Here is a 17127-nt window from a genome sequence, read left to right on the forward strand (position 1 = left end):
TCACTCGTGCGAAGAGACCGAGAGGCCGCACCAGTCAGAGCCGTTCTCGGGCCTGGGCTGCGTGGTCTCCTGCCCACCGGCCGACCTGACGCGTCCCGACCTTCGGGAGCTCGGGGCATGACTGCGTCTGAGAGAGCTCAGGCCGAAGGAGGTCATCGGAGTGGCATCTAACGCAGCGTGACTGGTGTCCTTGCAGAAGTGGGGGGGGGACGCACACCGGCACTGAGGGACGAGCGTGTGGGCACACGGCCGTCCGCTCGCCAAGGAGAGAGGCCTTGACCCCGAACGTCTCATGGCAGAACTGCGAGAACGAACTTGGTTTCATTTCCGGCTGAAGTGGCCGTTTGTCGCAGTGGTCGCGGGAAACGACCGCGAAGCCGCACGTTAGGGGCGAGGAGGCAGCGTCTGCTCCGTCAGCGCGAGGAGGAGTCAGCGGGAACGCCGCCTCTCGTGCCCGGCACACGCGCCCACACACGCGCACACACGCGTACACGCACCCACACGCACGCACACACGCACACACACGTGTGCAGACACCCACACGCGCCCACACACGCGCACACGCACGCATGCGTACACACACACATATGCCAACACACATGCACACACATGCACACAAGCACACATGCACACACGTGTGCACACACCCACACACGTCCACATACCCACACACATGCCCCAAAATACAGTCGAGGCGCATGTCCCAGAACCCTCAGACCTTAGACGGGGGGCGGGGGGCGCCCTACGCTGCCTCGGGGCGCCCAGGTGGCGGGGTCGGAGACACTCACCGTCAAACACCTCGAGCGTGTCGAACTGCTTCTCGCTCTGGAACGTGTCCACGAAGACGGTGATGCTGTGGCCCGGGTCCACGCGCAGGCTCCAGGAGCACGTCTGCGAGTTGAAGTAGTTACCGGGGAAGCCGGGGCTGAGGATCACCCCCGAGGACTCGGTGCGGACCTCGTTCGCCGGGCACTGCGCTGCGGGGAGGAGCGTCAGGACAGCTGTCCTCAACGAGCCGCGCCCGCGGGGGCCGGCCGGCGGGAGGGGGACGCGGGCGCCTCCCGGGCTGCGACGGAGCTGCGCACGGGCGCGAACGCGGCGGGGCCGGCGCCGGGCGGCGTCTGATCACGCCCCGCGCTTCGAAAGGCACGTCGGGCGCATAATGCGTGGTGCGTGTGCGGCGTGTAGGGCGACCGGACAGACGGCATCATGGACAGGCGGCACAGACAGACAGACAGGGGACGGGGACGGCAGGCGGGGGCATGACGGGCGGGCAGGTGGGCAGACACATGACACATGACAGACAGACCGACCCAGACAGACACTCGGGCTCCACAGCTCCAGGGTCAAGGAGACTGAGTCGCTGACCCGACCCCAGGGCAGCCGAATCCGAGGAAACCGCGGAATCGAGAAGAAGCCCTGCGTGTGACCAGAGGCCGGCACGGCGCGCTCACCACGGGCATCGCGCACGAGAGACCGAGCCCCCATCTCGGGCTGGGACGGGATCCCTGCGGCCCTGGTCGTCGGGCGACCCGGGGGCCCCGTGCCACCTGCAGGCAGGGCCCCCCGCACGTCCGGGGGCCTGGGCGCAGGGCGGTGGCCACCGGTCAGGCCGGGGTCTCGGGCCGGCCGCTCTCACCCCTTCCGTTTCACAAATGCCGCGTCTGTGTCTTACAGAAGACACAGTGAAACCGCACGTGAAGTCACCGGTGCCGTTTGCCTCACGGCGCGGGACGTTTTTACTTTTTCCAGAACTCCTTGTTTCGTGAGGCGCCGGCGGCCGGCTCGGCGCCAGAAGCCCCGGTCTGCCTGCTCCGCGAGGCCTCCGGCCCCGGCCACCGGCCGCCTTCGGTGTTCGTGCAGAACAGAGCTTTCCGGACACAGTCGACGGATCCCCGTCATCTGCAGCATGAAGCCTTCTGACGCCAAAGGCCTTTTAAGATGTGGCCCGGGCCGGCCCCCGGCCCACGTGCGGCCACGCCCCCTACACACCTGAGGGGGCCGCGGGCACCCCCTGTGGCCGGCCTCCGCCTGCCCCTCCTCCCGCTGCCCCTCAAGGTCGCAAAGCCTGCCTTCCTTAACCAGAGGAGAGTCGCCTTGGTGACGTCCCTCTGTGAAAGGGACCCGGCCTTCGTCCCGGGCGCCCAGCCCCAGCCTCCTGTGGCCCTTGGAGGGGGCGTCAGGACTGGAGGCCCCGTCACCCCCACAGAGCCCGTTTGGGTCATGCCTGAGATTATGCTGACGAGGTGATGGGCAGGGGCCCCAGGTCACACAGGACAGGACTGGCCACCGGGAAGACCACTCGCTGACCTCTGGTGGCTCAGGGAGGTTTAGCTCCATAAACGGTCTTGCCAGACGAGGTCCGAGGAGCTTCGGGGCGGGCGAGGGCAGCGCGGGCCAGGAGCGGAGGGCCCAGCGGGCCGGGATCGGGCAGCAGCGCCGGCGCTCGGCCCGCCCTGACCTCGATCCTGGCGTCTTCAGCGGGCACCCGGAGTCCCTCACCCCGTCCTCAGACATCACAGCTGGACATGCCAGAGTTTCCCCTGAGCTCTGTGATGCTGTAACCGAGGTCAAGGCCGAGACGGGGTCACGGGAGCCTCGGACTTTAACGGCCGGTCAGAAGCGTTGACGACCACCCGGACTCGTCTCCCAGGGCATTCCTGTGGGATGGAGCCCAGGGGGACGGTGCCGGCTCCAGCCGGATGATGACAGAACTGAGTGCCACAGAGCACGGGCGACTGGTCAGTCGGCGGCGGCGGACGGCCTTCCGGACCCCCGCTCGCTTTTTTTCCTAAAGTAAAATCCGGTGCGGTGACGTTGACCTGCCCGCGGTGCGAACTCGCCAGCGGCACTGGCGGTGTGTCCCCAAGGGGCCCCCGGCCGCCGCAGCGGGCGAGACCGCTGGGAGCAGACGCCGGCTCCGAGGGATGCGCGTTTGCAGCAGGAAGGTACTGGGGGCCTGGCCCCCGCCTGAGCCCAACGGGATCCATCGAACAATAGAAAAGCACCGGAAGAAAGATCAGGATCACTCGCCTCGCGGCGAGCTCCCTGCGCCCCTGCTGCCTTTCCAAAGTCCCGAGGGGCGCAGCAGGCGACCGCGAACACGGCGGCTTGTTTTGCACGAATGTCTCCGGCCCCGAGCCGCAGCACGTCCCGTGTGACCGCCCCTGTCCACAGGGCCGGGGGACCGGGGCTCGGCGAGGACCGTGTGTCCCGTCCGCGGGGCACGCGGAGCAGACGTGGGGGGGGAGCGAGGCACCTGAGGGACCCCAGGGTGCCTGGTCCCCGGGAATGCACACGCCGATTTGATTTAAATCCGAAGTAGCTGCGTTCGGGGCGGAGAACAGCCCGATTACGAAGGGTTCCCTGTTTGGAAGTGACGCATTGAATACACGTTCACGCCACCCCCACTCAGCTGGGCTCAGGCCCCCGACTCTGAGACACGGAGAGCCGAGTGTGTTGGGGTTGAAACGCGCCTCAGCGCGTAACGACTCGGGTGACCTCCCCATCAGACAGCAGGAGGACACACGGGATCCGCCCCGCGTCCCAGGGAAAAGCCCGCACACCGCGGGCCGCGGCTGCTGATGGAGGGGGTGCGGCCTGCCCGGCCCCGGCCACGACGCCGCCCCGCGCCCCAGCCCCTGGCCCCGGCCACGACGCCGCCCCGTGCCCCAGCCCCCCGGCCCCAGCGAGCGGCCCCTCCGTGCAGGCTCCTCAGGCAGAGATGATTCGGAGGTGACCGTGCCCTGGAGAGTATCTAAGGGATCGCGGCTGTTTGGGGACGACTCGCTGCGGCCGCTCTACGGCCGTGGGAAACGGCTCCCGCCTCTCGGGGAGCCCGGCATTCTGCCTCGTGGACAGGGCACAGGGCAGGTGACCGGAGCCTCTGAGAGTCACTTGTGGAATCAACAGACCGCAACGCAGACAAAAGCGCTTTTTCCAGGGCAGACAGCGAATGCCGCGAAGCACTCACGACGGCTGCTCGTTTGCTGCGTGGTCACGAGAGTCCAGGACACACGCGGATGATCCGGGTCCTCACGCGTGGTGCCCCGGCGCTCACCGCCCGCCAAGGCCACGTGACAGAGTCCAGCCCGAGGCCCTGGGCCTTCTCCGCCCCCGTCTGGGCCCTGTCGGGCGCCTCACTGGCCCTCATGATGGCAGTGCTCAAATCCCTTGAGACGGGGGTCCCATTGTTTAAAGGAACTAAACGTGCATCGTGATTTTGAAGTCGCGAAATAAAGACTCCTTTAATGTGGAGAGCTTCTTGATAGGCAAACCAACCAGTGACGCTTCTGACTTACGCTGAGCCGTTTTAGCTTGTTTGTTTGTTTTTCCAAGTCCTTTCTCTTCCAACAATACTGGAGAGTGGTGTGTTTTAAATGATCTTTTAAAAGTGACCCAATCATATTAACTAACATCACTCCAGTGAACAGATTCGGCCTCCAGACCTGTTCTGCGGTTGGATGTTGTCTGTGACTGTGAGCGGCTTGTGACTTTTAGGGGCACACAGCAATACGAAAAGCGTTTACCGCAAGAAGTGTATGCGCATTTCGGCGTTTACACATTCTGCGGAAAAAACAGTGCACAGCAGCCGATGCTGTGCACGCTAAAGGATCTGGGGGGCTGTACACCGATGCCCACGATTTGCCTTGAAATGCATCGAAACTATCGGGCAGAGAAACAGGACAGAAAAACAACAGGTAGACACATGACAGAAGATGCGGGGTGTACGTTCGTGGGGTGACCTGGTTGGTGGGTGTGCGGGATGCGTTTCTACATCATTTCGATTTTGCCATCTGTCTGAAAATCCTGCTTTTAAACCGTCAGTATAAAAGCGGGACGTCCTCGTCGCCGTGGTTGGCTCTCTCGAGCCAGCTCCGCGGGAGGGTGCTCTGAGTCGCGGCGGGCCGAGGCCCGGGGGAGGGGCAGCTCGGACCCCCCGGGGCCTGGCAGGGTGGGGTGGCACCTACCTTCGCACGTGGGGACAGTGCCTTCAAACTGCAGCTGGGCGCTGAGCCGGCAGGTCAGCGTGTCTGCCCCGGACATGGTGTACCCCAGGTGACACTGGTACCTCACGAAATCTCCTGAAAGAGTGCACACACACACACACACACACACACGTGCAGCAGTTACGTTTCCGGGATGCTCGGAGCCTGTGCGTGCACCGCACACGCACACGACGACCTGACAAATTAAGCTGACGGGACGCGTGTGCATGGTTAACGAAACACGACCATCTTCGGTTCTTCCCTTATAAAAACGGTCCCTCAAACTTAAGCCCATCGGGACGGAAGCTATGTGACAGCTTTTCCTCCTTGACTAAACGTGTCTGTGTTCACGCTTCCCTGAGGGTTACGGGGCACAAGGGTGAAGTGGGCGCTTGGGACTCGGCCGTGAAAGAGGACGGCTGGCCACGACCTCGGCCTCGCTCAGCTGCGGCGAGGGCCGCAGAGGTCGGGTCACGCGGCCTGACCAGTGAGACCCACGCCACAGTAATCGCGCCGCGCACACAGGCTGATGACTATCTGAGGAAACGGACCATTGATGCGAAGCGACAAGGCGGAATGTCTAACTCTTATCACTGAACACGTTCGCCAACGATGTCCCGGTGCCAACGAAAGGCCGAAGTCACACTAATCGTGCTCTTAGCCACAAATGGTCACCTTCTGGCGCACGGCGGTGTGTCCCTCACTAGACACGGATGTCACCCTGTCTCGGAAAACTACTCAAAAGAAAAATGCGAACTCGTGAGCGCTCTAGAGGGGAGTGTGCTCGAAATGACAAACGGAGACTTCAAATGGCAAAACCCGAACATCACGGCCCTGCAGGAGGGAACCCGCTCAGTCGGCAGGTGACCCCTCTGCGTGCCCCCGGGCGGAGCTCCGGGGTGTCTCTGACGGCAACCCGCTCACTCACCTGAGTGACTGCTGCGGGTAGGGGTGGGCGTAGGGGAGCTGGTGACGCCGACGGCCCCGCAACGGGGGGACCCTCACCTATTTCGTAGTCCTCATCCTCAGTGAGCATCTCGGCCCGCGGGACCACTGGGGGAGGCTGACACTTCTTGAGCTGAAATGCTAAATGGTTCATGGAAAAAAAAAAAACAACAAGGCTACAATTACATTTGCTGAATAAACGCGCGTATTCGGGGGGCGTTCCTCCCACTGCTGCGATGCCGACGTGCGCGGAAAGGTCTCTATTTGTAAATCATCGTTTTCTAAAACTCTCAGGCCTCCAACGCTCCCAGAATTACTTAATGCCAAGGAACGTCTCAAGTCAAAGGGAACAAGCACGCAATTTAAAAGTGATAACATTTCAGCTTGACGCCTTACGCACACGTGGCGTGTGCAAGGCAAACGGCCACCCACTGCCACGTCCACACTTAGGCGTGGCGGGGCCTCCTTCCTGTCTTCCGAGGGCTTCCCCGGGTGGCAGGCCCCTTGAGCGATAAGGGACTGGCATTCTCTTCTTCCTGATCATTTAGCGTTCATTCTCAAAACCGTTACGGGTTTGCTTCCGCCCCACGCGGAATCAGGCGGCATCTGGTACGGTCTCATCTGTGACAGGACCGAGTGTGTTCCGGCAGCTTCCACGCCGGAGTTTCATGCACACCTATCTTGGAACGAGCCCAAGTTCACCGCAAAACACGGCTGTACAACGTGAAACAGTAACGGCGTCACTGAACAGAAAGTGTCACAGGAAGCGCGGGCGCCACGTGCGAGAAAACCTCCCGAGGCTCCCTCGGCGGTCAGGCGTCCGGCTCTGGCCCGGGCGCGCGTCAGGGCTGGGCACGTGCGAGGGCCGGGCAGGTGTCGGACCCGGGCAAGTGTCAGGCCCGGGCACACGTCAGGCCTGGGCACGCGTCAGCACCAGGCGGCCCGGCCCGCAGGACCCGCCCCGCCCTCGCCCGCGGGGCGCCCGGGCGCTCACCGTGGAAGTTGAGGACGAAGAAGCCGCCGTTGGAGAAGTCGCTGTGGAACGTGAGCAGCACGCGGCTGCTGGAGCTGCGCGCCGTCTCCAGGGCCGTGTTCCCGCTGAAGACGCCCAGCTGCGGGGCGCTCTGGTCCGGCCCGTCCCTGCGGAGAGAGGCGCCCGTGTGGGCAGCGGTCCTCGCCGCGGCTCGCGCCCACCACCGCCCTCCGCAGGCAGCGGGCCCTGTCCTGCCGACGGGAGGGCGGGCCGACCCCTGGCTCCGGGCCACACGGCTGGCGGGCAAAGCTGGGAACGCCGGCCGGAGCCGCGGCTGACCTCGTCAGGGGCCTCTGACCCACGTGGTCGCACAGACTCCAGTGACTGCAACACCGTTAATCCGCTTCCCTCCAAACGTCCGCATTTTAAAATCTAAATCGATGGTGTGTCTTAGTCATGGGCGAGATTTATGGAGATCTTGCAACGGAACTAAAATATTTTTAAAAGCTGAGTAAAACAGGACCGTCTTCTGGACAGCGTGTTTAGAAGCAGAAGACGCTTACTGTTCCCGGGGCGACCGGACCCCCAGCCCCCGCACGGTGCCGGACGAGGGGAGCTGGGCCGGAGCGGGCGTCACGGAGACCTTCGCCGCCGCCTTCCACGCTGCAGGTGGACACGGCGCCGTCCGTCTCTGCCGCTGTCCGCTTGGCTTTTGAAGCGACAGCCGCACACGGACAGCGTGACGAGCCGTGTTCCCCATGGCACCCCACCCGCACGGCTCGGGTCCTTCTCCCTGCGGCACTGACTTCTCCCACCTCGAAGGCCCGGCTCCCTCCCGCCCCGGGGGGCGAGCGCCCGCACGACGGGGCTGGAGGCTCAGCAGCCGGGGCCCGAGCCCTCGACGCTGCTTCCAAGCCAAGGACAGTCCGCCAGGCCCTGGAGCCGCGGCCTGCGGTGCAGGGCCCCGTGCCACCCAGCCTCTGATGCCGGGCGCCTGTCTCAGGGCACTCGCTGGACCGGCCAGAGGTCACCCAGCCCCTGGGACGCGTGGCTCTCCTGCCTCGCAGCCTTCTCAAGGCCCAGTCATCCCTGCCCGGATGACCACTTCACCCACACACATGCCCACACATGCGCACACACAAAAATGCACACAGAGGTGTGCACACACACACATGCATGCACACACATGTGCACACATACATGGACACTTATGCACGCACAAATGCACACAGTTTGTATATTACATGCTCACATGTGCATACACACAGCACATAAACATGTACACATGTGCACACACAAAATGCACACACATAAAAAAGCATGTACAAACCTGGACACATGCACACACATGCACACAATATGCACAGACACACAGACACACATGCATGCACACACATATACACAGGCGCACAGCACACACACATGCCTACAACCTACAACATACGCACACACATGCATTCACACAAACACGATACATGCGCGCACACACAGATGCACATGCACACACACACACACACACGCGCGCGCGCGCTATGCTGCTAACTGCCGTCGCTCCTCTGGCTCCCACGGCCGTTCGCTCTGAAAGCCGTGTGCGCTGAGCTCCCTCTCCATGCCTGGCGGCCCACTCCGCTTCCTGCCGTCATGTCCCAGGGGACCTGCCACTGTTCACTCTCCCCATGGACTCCGGCCTCCAGAAGCAAAGGTAGGGACGGTCGTCTCCACTGACATGGGAATTTCTCAAGGGGGTTTAAGTGACTGACTGAGGCTATGCGACTCCCCAGGGAGGCCGGCACGGCCCCGCCCACCCCGGGCCGGTCAGTGTGCCCCGCCACCGCGTGGCGGTCCGTGCGGCAGCGTTTAGGAAGGACGGACGGCAGGCTCTGTGTGGGCGACTCTTCAGTCGTCTCGAAGCTTCGCGTTCTCATGGGGACAGAGGACTCTACCAGCTCTCCTCGAACAACAGCATCGCACTTAAACATGGGTGCCTTCCCCCGCCCCCCACCCCAGGGGGCCCTCCACTCCGGCTGGGCCCGGCGGCGCCCGGCCTCGCCCTGCGACATCTCCGCTTCCCGCGTCCACCCGACCACTTTGCTTTCTGTCTGCCACGTAAGTGGCCACAGGCCGCGCTGCCGGGGACGGCCCGTCACGGCCACGGCCACCGGCTGGCTCTGGGGACCGTCTCGTACCACACGGCGATATAGTCGTTCACGGCCTCCGTCTGCAGCAAGGAGAAGTTGATGTAGACGCCGTGGCCGGGGGGCACCGTGACCAGCCAGACGCAGTCCTTCAGGATGGGGTACTCGTCGGGGAAGCCGGGCGAGTAAATGGTCCCGTTCTGAGACGTCACGTTGTATCCACAAGGGGCTGCGGGGCGGGGGTGGGGGAGCAGAGGAGAGACAGTCGACTTAGAAGAGACACGGCCAAACATTTCCGCTCCAGAAGTCCCGCAGACAGCACCTTCCCTGACGAGAAATAACTGCGAAATCGTTCTCAGAAAACACGCCATCAAAATGATGCCCCTGAAGTCTTAGAACCCTGGAAGGATGATCCTTCCGAGCGATCTGTTCCTTTCACAAGTCCATCGAGCACTCGGAATACCTTCCGCATAACGTCACCCTCATGCGATCACCGAGCACACGCCCTTGGCCCGCTGTCTTCTGTACCGAGCCGATAAGCCACCAAGCGAAGAATTATGTGGAAAGCAGGAATAAATTTAAAGGTGAAACTTTTTTTCATGTTTCAAGTGAGATCTCTAAAGCCTACTTAAACTGTTCTGAAAGAAATGCATTTACATCTGTTTGCCTTGAAACAAGGGCGTTATCAATGCCTGGCGGGCTCTATCTGGAGAAATGAGATAAAACCAGGCGTGGGATTTTCCCGAACCTCTGGCACATCTCACCCGCCCTCAGCTGCGTGAGAATCGCGACAATACCCACTCAGCCCACTTCTCTTTCACCGAATAGACCGGCATTCACTGTTGCCATGGCAATTATTTTATTTACGGAAAGGTAGCATGACCACGTATTAGCAGAATAATCAGAGATGAAGTCCTTAATTCATACGGTGGCACGACACCTCAGAATCGCCGCAAGCCGCCTTTCGCGTCACACCGAGAGCCAACGCGTGTGCTACGCATGTGTCACTAGCCTGAACCTCATGTGGCTTTTCATGGCTCGTCACCCGAGGTGTAGGAGTGAATAGGCCAGAGTGCGTGAAAATAAAAGTTCCACGCAGCGCAGTGAGCGGCCCCAGGCGTCTGCGTGCGGGGAGGGGCGGCCGGTGGGGCGGGGCCGACTCTGCAGCACGCGCCGCCGTCACCACCCGGAGTCACCTGCCCGGTGCCCGCAGGTGGCGCGGAGCCGCCGGGGGTCGGAAAGAGCCACCTGCGGGTGGCCGGGGGTTTGTCACGCGTGAGTGCCGCTCGTGAGTGCGTCACGGCAGAGTTCAGGGCGGGAGAAGGGAGGCGGGAAGCGCGGGGACCGAGGAGACACCGTGGCGGCCGCTGGGGCGCACGGAGGAGACTCGGCCGGCTGCAGTCCGCCCGGCCGTCCCCACGCTGACAGGGAGGCGGGGCCTCGCGAGTGACTCCCTGACCCCCCACCCCCCGCCGCTGCCCGCTGCGCGCTGTGCCCCGCGCCCCTCACGACGGCGCCTCGCCGTGCAGGGGGGACGTGCGGCTTTCGGGCGGCTCACGCCGACTGCGGGGGGCGCTCTGGCCCGCGCCCGGCGTGGACACGCAGCGAGGGGGCCGTGGGGGGTGCGCTGGGGGGCGCGGGGCGGCGGCGGGGGAGGGTGACGGTGCCCGTCAACGGCTGCGCCCGGCCCCCCGCTGCGCCTGACCCCCGGCTGCGCCCGGCCCCCGGCTGCGCCCGACACCTGGCTGCGGGGCCCCTGCTGCGCCCGACACCTGGCTGCGCCCGGCTCCCCGCTGCGCCCGCCCCCCCCCCCCCCCGCCGCTGCACCCGGCCCCCCTCCCCCTGCTGCGCCTGCCCCCCCCCCCCCCCCGGCCTCCCCGCTGCGCCCGGCCCCCCCCCCCCCAGCCGCACCCAGCCCCGCGCACTCGCGGACGCTGGGCCACCACCGACGGCGCCGCCCGTCCCTGCGGTGAACGGCCGCTCTGCGGGCCCCAGACCGATGCGCTGAGATGCCCTGCGCCGGAAGCGACAATAAACCAAATTCTAAAAACCCTGCATATCCACTGAGGGAGTCACAGACAGCTGACGGGTGCTTTTCTCCAAGGTTATATTAAGATTTCTGACCAGACGTTAAGACCGCGAAGAAAAATTTGCAGTTCTCAACAATCAGTACGCACTTGGCACAGATATTCACGCATTTAACCTCTCGCCCATGAGCGTGTCCGGGGCCTATTATTAATTTTAAATTATCAAATTTATATTAGATTAAGATACTTTTTAAAATAGATGATGTTTTTTATAGTTGTTTTAATAATGATATAGAATGGGGAATACATGTGAAAATGCGATTTATAAAGTCTGTTGGTGCATGTGTGCGTGCGTGTGCATGCGTGTGCGTGCGTGTGCACGTGTGCGTGTGTGTGCGTGCGTGTGCATGTGTGCGTGTGTGTGTTTTACTTCTCCAGTGGAAATTAAGACAGCTGGACACAGTTCCCCTTCTCACCCTGGGACAGTCAGCATTTAACATTTCTAAGGCCCACAGAGATGGTAATTTCATTATTTTCATCATTCAAAGCTGCTGTATTTATAATGTTAGAATATTAGGTTCGTAGTAACTTTGCATTTCATATGCAGCCTTCAAAAACAGAGAACTTGGTCTATTTATTTTCAACCGAGATTGCAAAAACTTTAAAGCTATCAAAAAATCAGGTAGACAAACAGAGGCTTCGGAGCACACGTTTCGAAGCCCTGCTACAAAAATGAAACCAGTTTTCTGGAATACAAAAGCAATAGGCGATTACCACAGATGTTAAGCAAAAAAAAAAAAAAAAAAAAAAATCCTAGTGCAAAATTAGCCTCTTTTCCCCTCTGCCTCACAATTCGAAGGAACCATGTAGAGCTAAGCAAGGCTCCCAGTCACCTCCCAAGTAAACGCCACCTTTGTACCTGCAATTCATCAAAAACAGTCGCTTGCATCTGGTTTTGCCTAATAAATGTTTGTGCTTGTTATTTTGTTCTCCTGGTGATTTCTTTGAGGGCGGGGTTATTTAGTCATCTTTTTTAAACTTACTGGCCCATGATGTTTTCCTGAACACTAAGTAGGAGTGGCACTTAACAGAGCCCCCATAAACATCTGTTGAACAAGTTAAGGAATGCTTGAGTATGTTCATTTAATAGTTAGCGCGCCGCCACACACACGGGAAATCGCAAGGAGAACGAGGAACCTACCGTCGCATCTTGGGAAAGGGTAGTTCCAGTTTCTGTTGATCCCATGCTGACAGGTGAGGACCGGGTGGCCGATCAGAACGTAGCCAGGGTAGCACTCGAAGGAAACCGACTGCCCCACGCTGTAGTCCGAGTTGACCATGTAGCCGTTCTGGAAAGGCGGCGGGTCCGGGCAGTTCTGCAGTTCGTAGGCTGAAACAGACAGACAGAGTCCAACTCACATCTCGGTTTGGTCTGTCCAGAACGCAGAGGAGGAAGGTGGCTACACACAGCTCGTGGGGACGCACCGTCTCGACAGGAGCATGGATGGAAGAGGGTGCTGTAACACACCCTGAAGTCCTGACTGGCGGGTCACGGTGGCTGGTCATGCCCCAGGCCTGTCCCTTTAAGAAAACTGTCTCAGGTGTCCGTGGGAGGAGCACCCGACAGGTCACACTCAAATCTCTCCGTTCGTGATTCAGCAGGGCCCCTGGGTGTCAACTGCATATTCACTGCCACGGTACATCACATACAAGGTCGTGGGTGGGAGCCGTCACATCCGGCAGACAGACAGACGCACACTCACACTCACACACGTCGCTCACTCGCTGCCTTGCTCAGGGCGAGGAGGCCGCAGTGGGCACCACTGTCGGCACCGGACACGACTGTGAAGCCCCCGCAGGTGACGCGGCTCCCCCCACCGCAAACCAGATCCGGTCCTGGCAGGGTCCGAGCAGACCGGCCGTCGTCGGCCCCTCTGCAACACACACGGGGCGCGCGCGGGAGCTTGTGTGCGACCCTGGTCCTCGCTTTTAGGATGGATTATCCGCCGAGATGGTTTCGTTGGCTGTGCTGACCCCCGACCCCACCGCCCGCTGGTGAAGTTAGCGGTGTCGCTGCTGTTTGCCACCAACCCCATGCCTCCTGGGCCCCCCGGAGGCCCTGCTGGGGGACGGTCGCCCCAACCGCTTGCTCGTAATTGCCAACGCAAGTGTCTGTGTTCCGGCCACCGAGGACGAAGTGCCCGGTCGGCCGTCCTTCTGCGTAAGCGCCTTTGCGTTGGGGAGAAAGTGTTACAGTCACCACAAGGACGGCGGGCTCACCGGGACCACCGAACCTGCTTCCTTTCTGCGCCAGAAGCCTGGGGGGCTGGTCAGAAGCCAGCAGCACCTGCCACCCGGGAGCGGCCACCTGGGGACGTCGTCGCCCGGGGGACTCGTGTGCCGGCCTGCACCGGGGTCGGGCTCGTAAGGGAGAGGTGCTTGAGGTCACTGCTTTACTTCCAGCGACCCTGTGACAGGAAGGGCAAGGCCACGTTACCTGTGGGGGCTGGGGAGGGGGGGCAGGTCCATTTGTAAGACCTGGACCCTAGTCTCTAAGAGCCTGGACCACGAATACCATCATGGGCACTTTTTCCACCTTGAGAAAGGTACGTAAACGAGACAGGCCTCGGCACAGCTATTCGCAGTCTTAAGTGCCACAGGCTTCTTTGTACGGAGCCTCATGGGGCGAGCTCGGCTCGCGCAAGAGGACCGGTGGGGACGGATGGAGTGGCCCGCGGCCCAGTCTTCTAGTTAACTGAGTGGGCTCGGAAGAGTGACAGCCTCGGAAGCCCGTCGGCCCATGTGCACATCACAGCCACCTCCCTGAGGAGGAGCAGGTGTGTCTGCAATGCCGGGGCGGGGGTGGGAGGTGGGGAGGTGGGGGACTCTCCAGTGGCCCGAGGCACAGGCTGCTCCTCCGTCTGAAGGGGAGGGGACACTGGGTCTACAGGCGGGAGCCCTTTGCTCAGTGACTCCATTCACTGGAGCGTCAACAGTTTTCTGACAGCAGGGATGAATGTGCAGATTGTACAGATCCTATTATGTGTTCTTGTGGTTTCCTGTTTCTCTTGTTCGTTTTTTTTTTATTAAAGGTAATTCATACATAGAGCAAAAAGGAAAGCAGAAAAGAGTAAATCTTTTTTTTAAAAAAAAGAAGACATTTTTACTTCCTATGGCCGAAGCACTTAAAATTATCTTTAAACTTTTCAGCGTTGAACAGTTATGCTTCATAATGTAAGAAAAAAAAGAGTGAGTAGAAGGGAAAAAGGAAGATAAATATTCAGTTTCTCCAAATGCCAAATTACAAACACCGCTGAAAAAGAAAGTCACTAAAATTCTTACGCCAAATTTCACAAATGTTATGAAAAATCTAAGTGTCAATAAGAGCAGACCAATACCAGAAGAGTAAGATAACACACAGAATTTTATCCTTCCCAGGGCGATCTTTTCTTTGTCTCTGGGAAAGCATCTAATATTCTCATCTATCACTCTCGAGAGATATTTGCATCAAGTGCTTAAATTATAGGTGCTTGACGTGACAGCTAGTAGAATCTTAGAGTCATCGTTCTAATACCCATTATATTTTCTGACTGATATCTAATTAGTTGATAAATATCTTCATACCTTCATCCATTTTCCAGATCTTGACTTAGAAATAAGGTGCATGAAATCGATTTTATTCAACACAGTTTTTCATCTTCCATTTCTCAAGTTCTGTACGCGTCATTTAACTTCAGGACAGCTACATCTGCTGATAACGTTCTTGACCTTCATGTGGCCATAAATAAATGATAAGGTTTAAGAAAGAGAGGCGTGACACAAGCATCATGGAGAATGACAAGGATTTTCTGCGTGATTTATGCATCTTCCTAGGAGTTATTAATTATAAGCTCGACTTATAAATCTCCAGTGGCACCTAGGAATTTTGACATGACACAAATCAGAGTCGTGCCATTTTGCCGGTTTTTAACTTTCATGAAATGACAAACATTAAGAAACTATCTAATTCGGCATCATCCCTGTCAGAAGTCATACCCTGCAATAAAGTGGAGCACCTCAAATTCAGGTTATCATTCTTTTCAATTTATATTATATCTCTCAATCATCATCATCATCATCAAAATGTTTGGGACTTTTTAAAAATGCGGATCCTTATATCGAGTCAGGGGTCAAGTGGATAAAACATTCACTCAACCACCCAGGTGTCTGGCCCACGTGAGGAAGCCCAGGTCTGAAGGTCCCAGGCTGGTGAGTCCACGCACAACCCCAAGCTAGCGGGGGGCTAGCGAGAACTTCTGCCGTTAATGCCTTCCTGCTCTGCAAGGGGCCAGCACTAAGCACCCCAACACTTCTGGGGACTGTCCCCGAGGAGACTGTGGGCCAAACATTTCCAGATTCTGACATGCAGAGAAAAAAAAAGTGAATCTATGAGTATTTCACAAATTATGTGAGATTTTATTGGAAATATCGATGATTGAATTTTAAAAACATTAATACTTTGCTGGTCGGTCACAGTAAATTCATGGCCTCTGATCTGGATGACTGCTACGTAGACTTTTTGTGGGGTTTTATAGAGTTTTGTTTCTGCTTTTGGATTGAACTAATTTGTAGCTTTTGGAACTGCGTAGACACAGGCATAATAAATAACCCTATTGGGAAAATCACAAAAGAAGTAAAACAAAAAATACTTTTTAAACTACGGAGGTTAGAAGTTCTGTAAGATAAACTGTAGTTTCAAAACTATGTGTCAAATACTCGGATAGGATTTTTTTTCAACCTCACATTTTCGTTAAGATGTGAGTATCATATTCTTAAAAATTTTAAATTCTTTTAAAAAATAATTTATTTTCCAATTACAGTTGACATACAATAGTATATTAGTTTCAGGTATACGACATAGTGATTAGACGTTTATATACCTTATAAAGTAGTCACCTGATGGGAATTTTTATACTTACTGACTTCTGCAATGTCAATTAACAAAGAATTTAAACACGGTATTAAGATATTCAAAATAGCGGAGACTTCTCCAACTTCTCAAGGTCGACTTACTTGGCAGCTGATGATTTGCGACGTGTCATTACGTATATTTTTTATGGACTCAGACATTAAGCTTATGCCTATTAAACCGTGGAATGTACCACAGAGAAGCTAAGTTTAAAAACGTGGTCGTGAGTCAAATGTTCGCACTTTAACGGAACACACTTCGCTGGGACTGGAAAAGGAGTGGGAGCGCGGTCACGGAAACGGGCGAGAGAAGCTCGGAACTGAGAGTAAACAGCGGCGTCCACGTGGTGAGGGGAGCGCACAGTCAGCCGGCGACGGCGACGGAGCAGAAGGGGCGGGGCGTGCGTCCGGACGCTGGCCCCGCCCCCACGCCGTGTCCGGACGCTGGCCCCGCCCCCCACGCCGTTCGCTCTCAAACGTCGCTTCAGTCGCTTCCGCCAGTGTGACGCGGTCAGACCTAGACCGCTCGTCAGAGGGAGAGGCCACATCTCAGCAGATCGCTAAAGACTCCGCCCCATGTACACACGTCACAGATGCACGGAAGCGAGCGAAGGGACGACCGAGATGCCGCACGGAGGAAAAGGAAAGCAAGCAAGAGTCGTGGAGGTTTTTGCTCGGAGACCGAGTTCACGGCAGAACTTGAATGACGGTGAGCTTGTTTTTCCCCAGAGAAAGCTCCGTGGCTACGGGCATGGATCTGGGGGGCTCGGAACGAGCCTCCTCTTTGGCGTGCGGGCTGTTTTCAGCGAAAGGCGACGAGGATGCAGCCGGTTTAAGAAAAACTTTTCTGTCGTCCTTAAACCACCCAAACGAATTTAGATGGAGTGTCCCACCCGGAAGACACGCTTCTATCTGAACGACCCGGTGCGTGGCAGGAAGCACGTGGCACCACCGGCCCCCCGTGATTCTGCCACCCTGTGAGTCGCGCCCCGGGACCGCCTGCGCGCCTCACGTTCCCACGGGGCCCCAGACATGCGGAACGGAGCTCGTTTTCCTCCTGCCGATCCGCCCTGAGCCATCTCGTTAACAGGCAGCCACGGAACCGGAAAGGG

At 58.5% G+C, this 17127-nt stretch overlaps 1 protein-coding gene across 2 annotated transcripts in view; it reads right to left on the reverse strand.

The window, feature by feature from the left end:
- CSMD1 (CUB and Sushi multiple domains 1) overlaps positions 1–17127 on the reverse strand; it is a 1035440-nt gene that overhangs the window by 57785 nt on the left and 960528 nt on the right. For both annotated transcript variants that reach the window (XM_036228983.1, XM_036228984.1), the window contains exons 42-47: positions 12270–12458; positions 9093–9270; positions 6928–7073; positions 5994–6074; positions 4971–5084; positions 789–977 (exon numbers count right to left, since the gene is read on the reverse strand). In XM_036228983.1, the coding sequence (XP_036084876.1) occupies positions 789–977; positions 4971–5084; positions 5994–6074; positions 6928–7073; positions 9093–9270; positions 12270–12458 (897 nt within the window). The remainder of the gene's footprint in view (positions 1–788; positions 978–4970; positions 5085–5993; positions 6075–6927; positions 7074–9092; positions 9271–12269; positions 12459–17127) is intronic.

This window comes from Rousettus aegyptiacus, unplaced genomic scaffold, assembly GCF_014176215.1.
Source record: "Rousettus aegyptiacus isolate mRouAeg1 unplaced genomic scaffold, mRouAeg1.p scaffold_m13_p_11, whole genome shotgun sequence".
NCBI classification, from domain to species: Eukaryota; Metazoa; Chordata; class Mammalia; order Chiroptera; family Pteropodidae; genus Rousettus; species Rousettus aegyptiacus.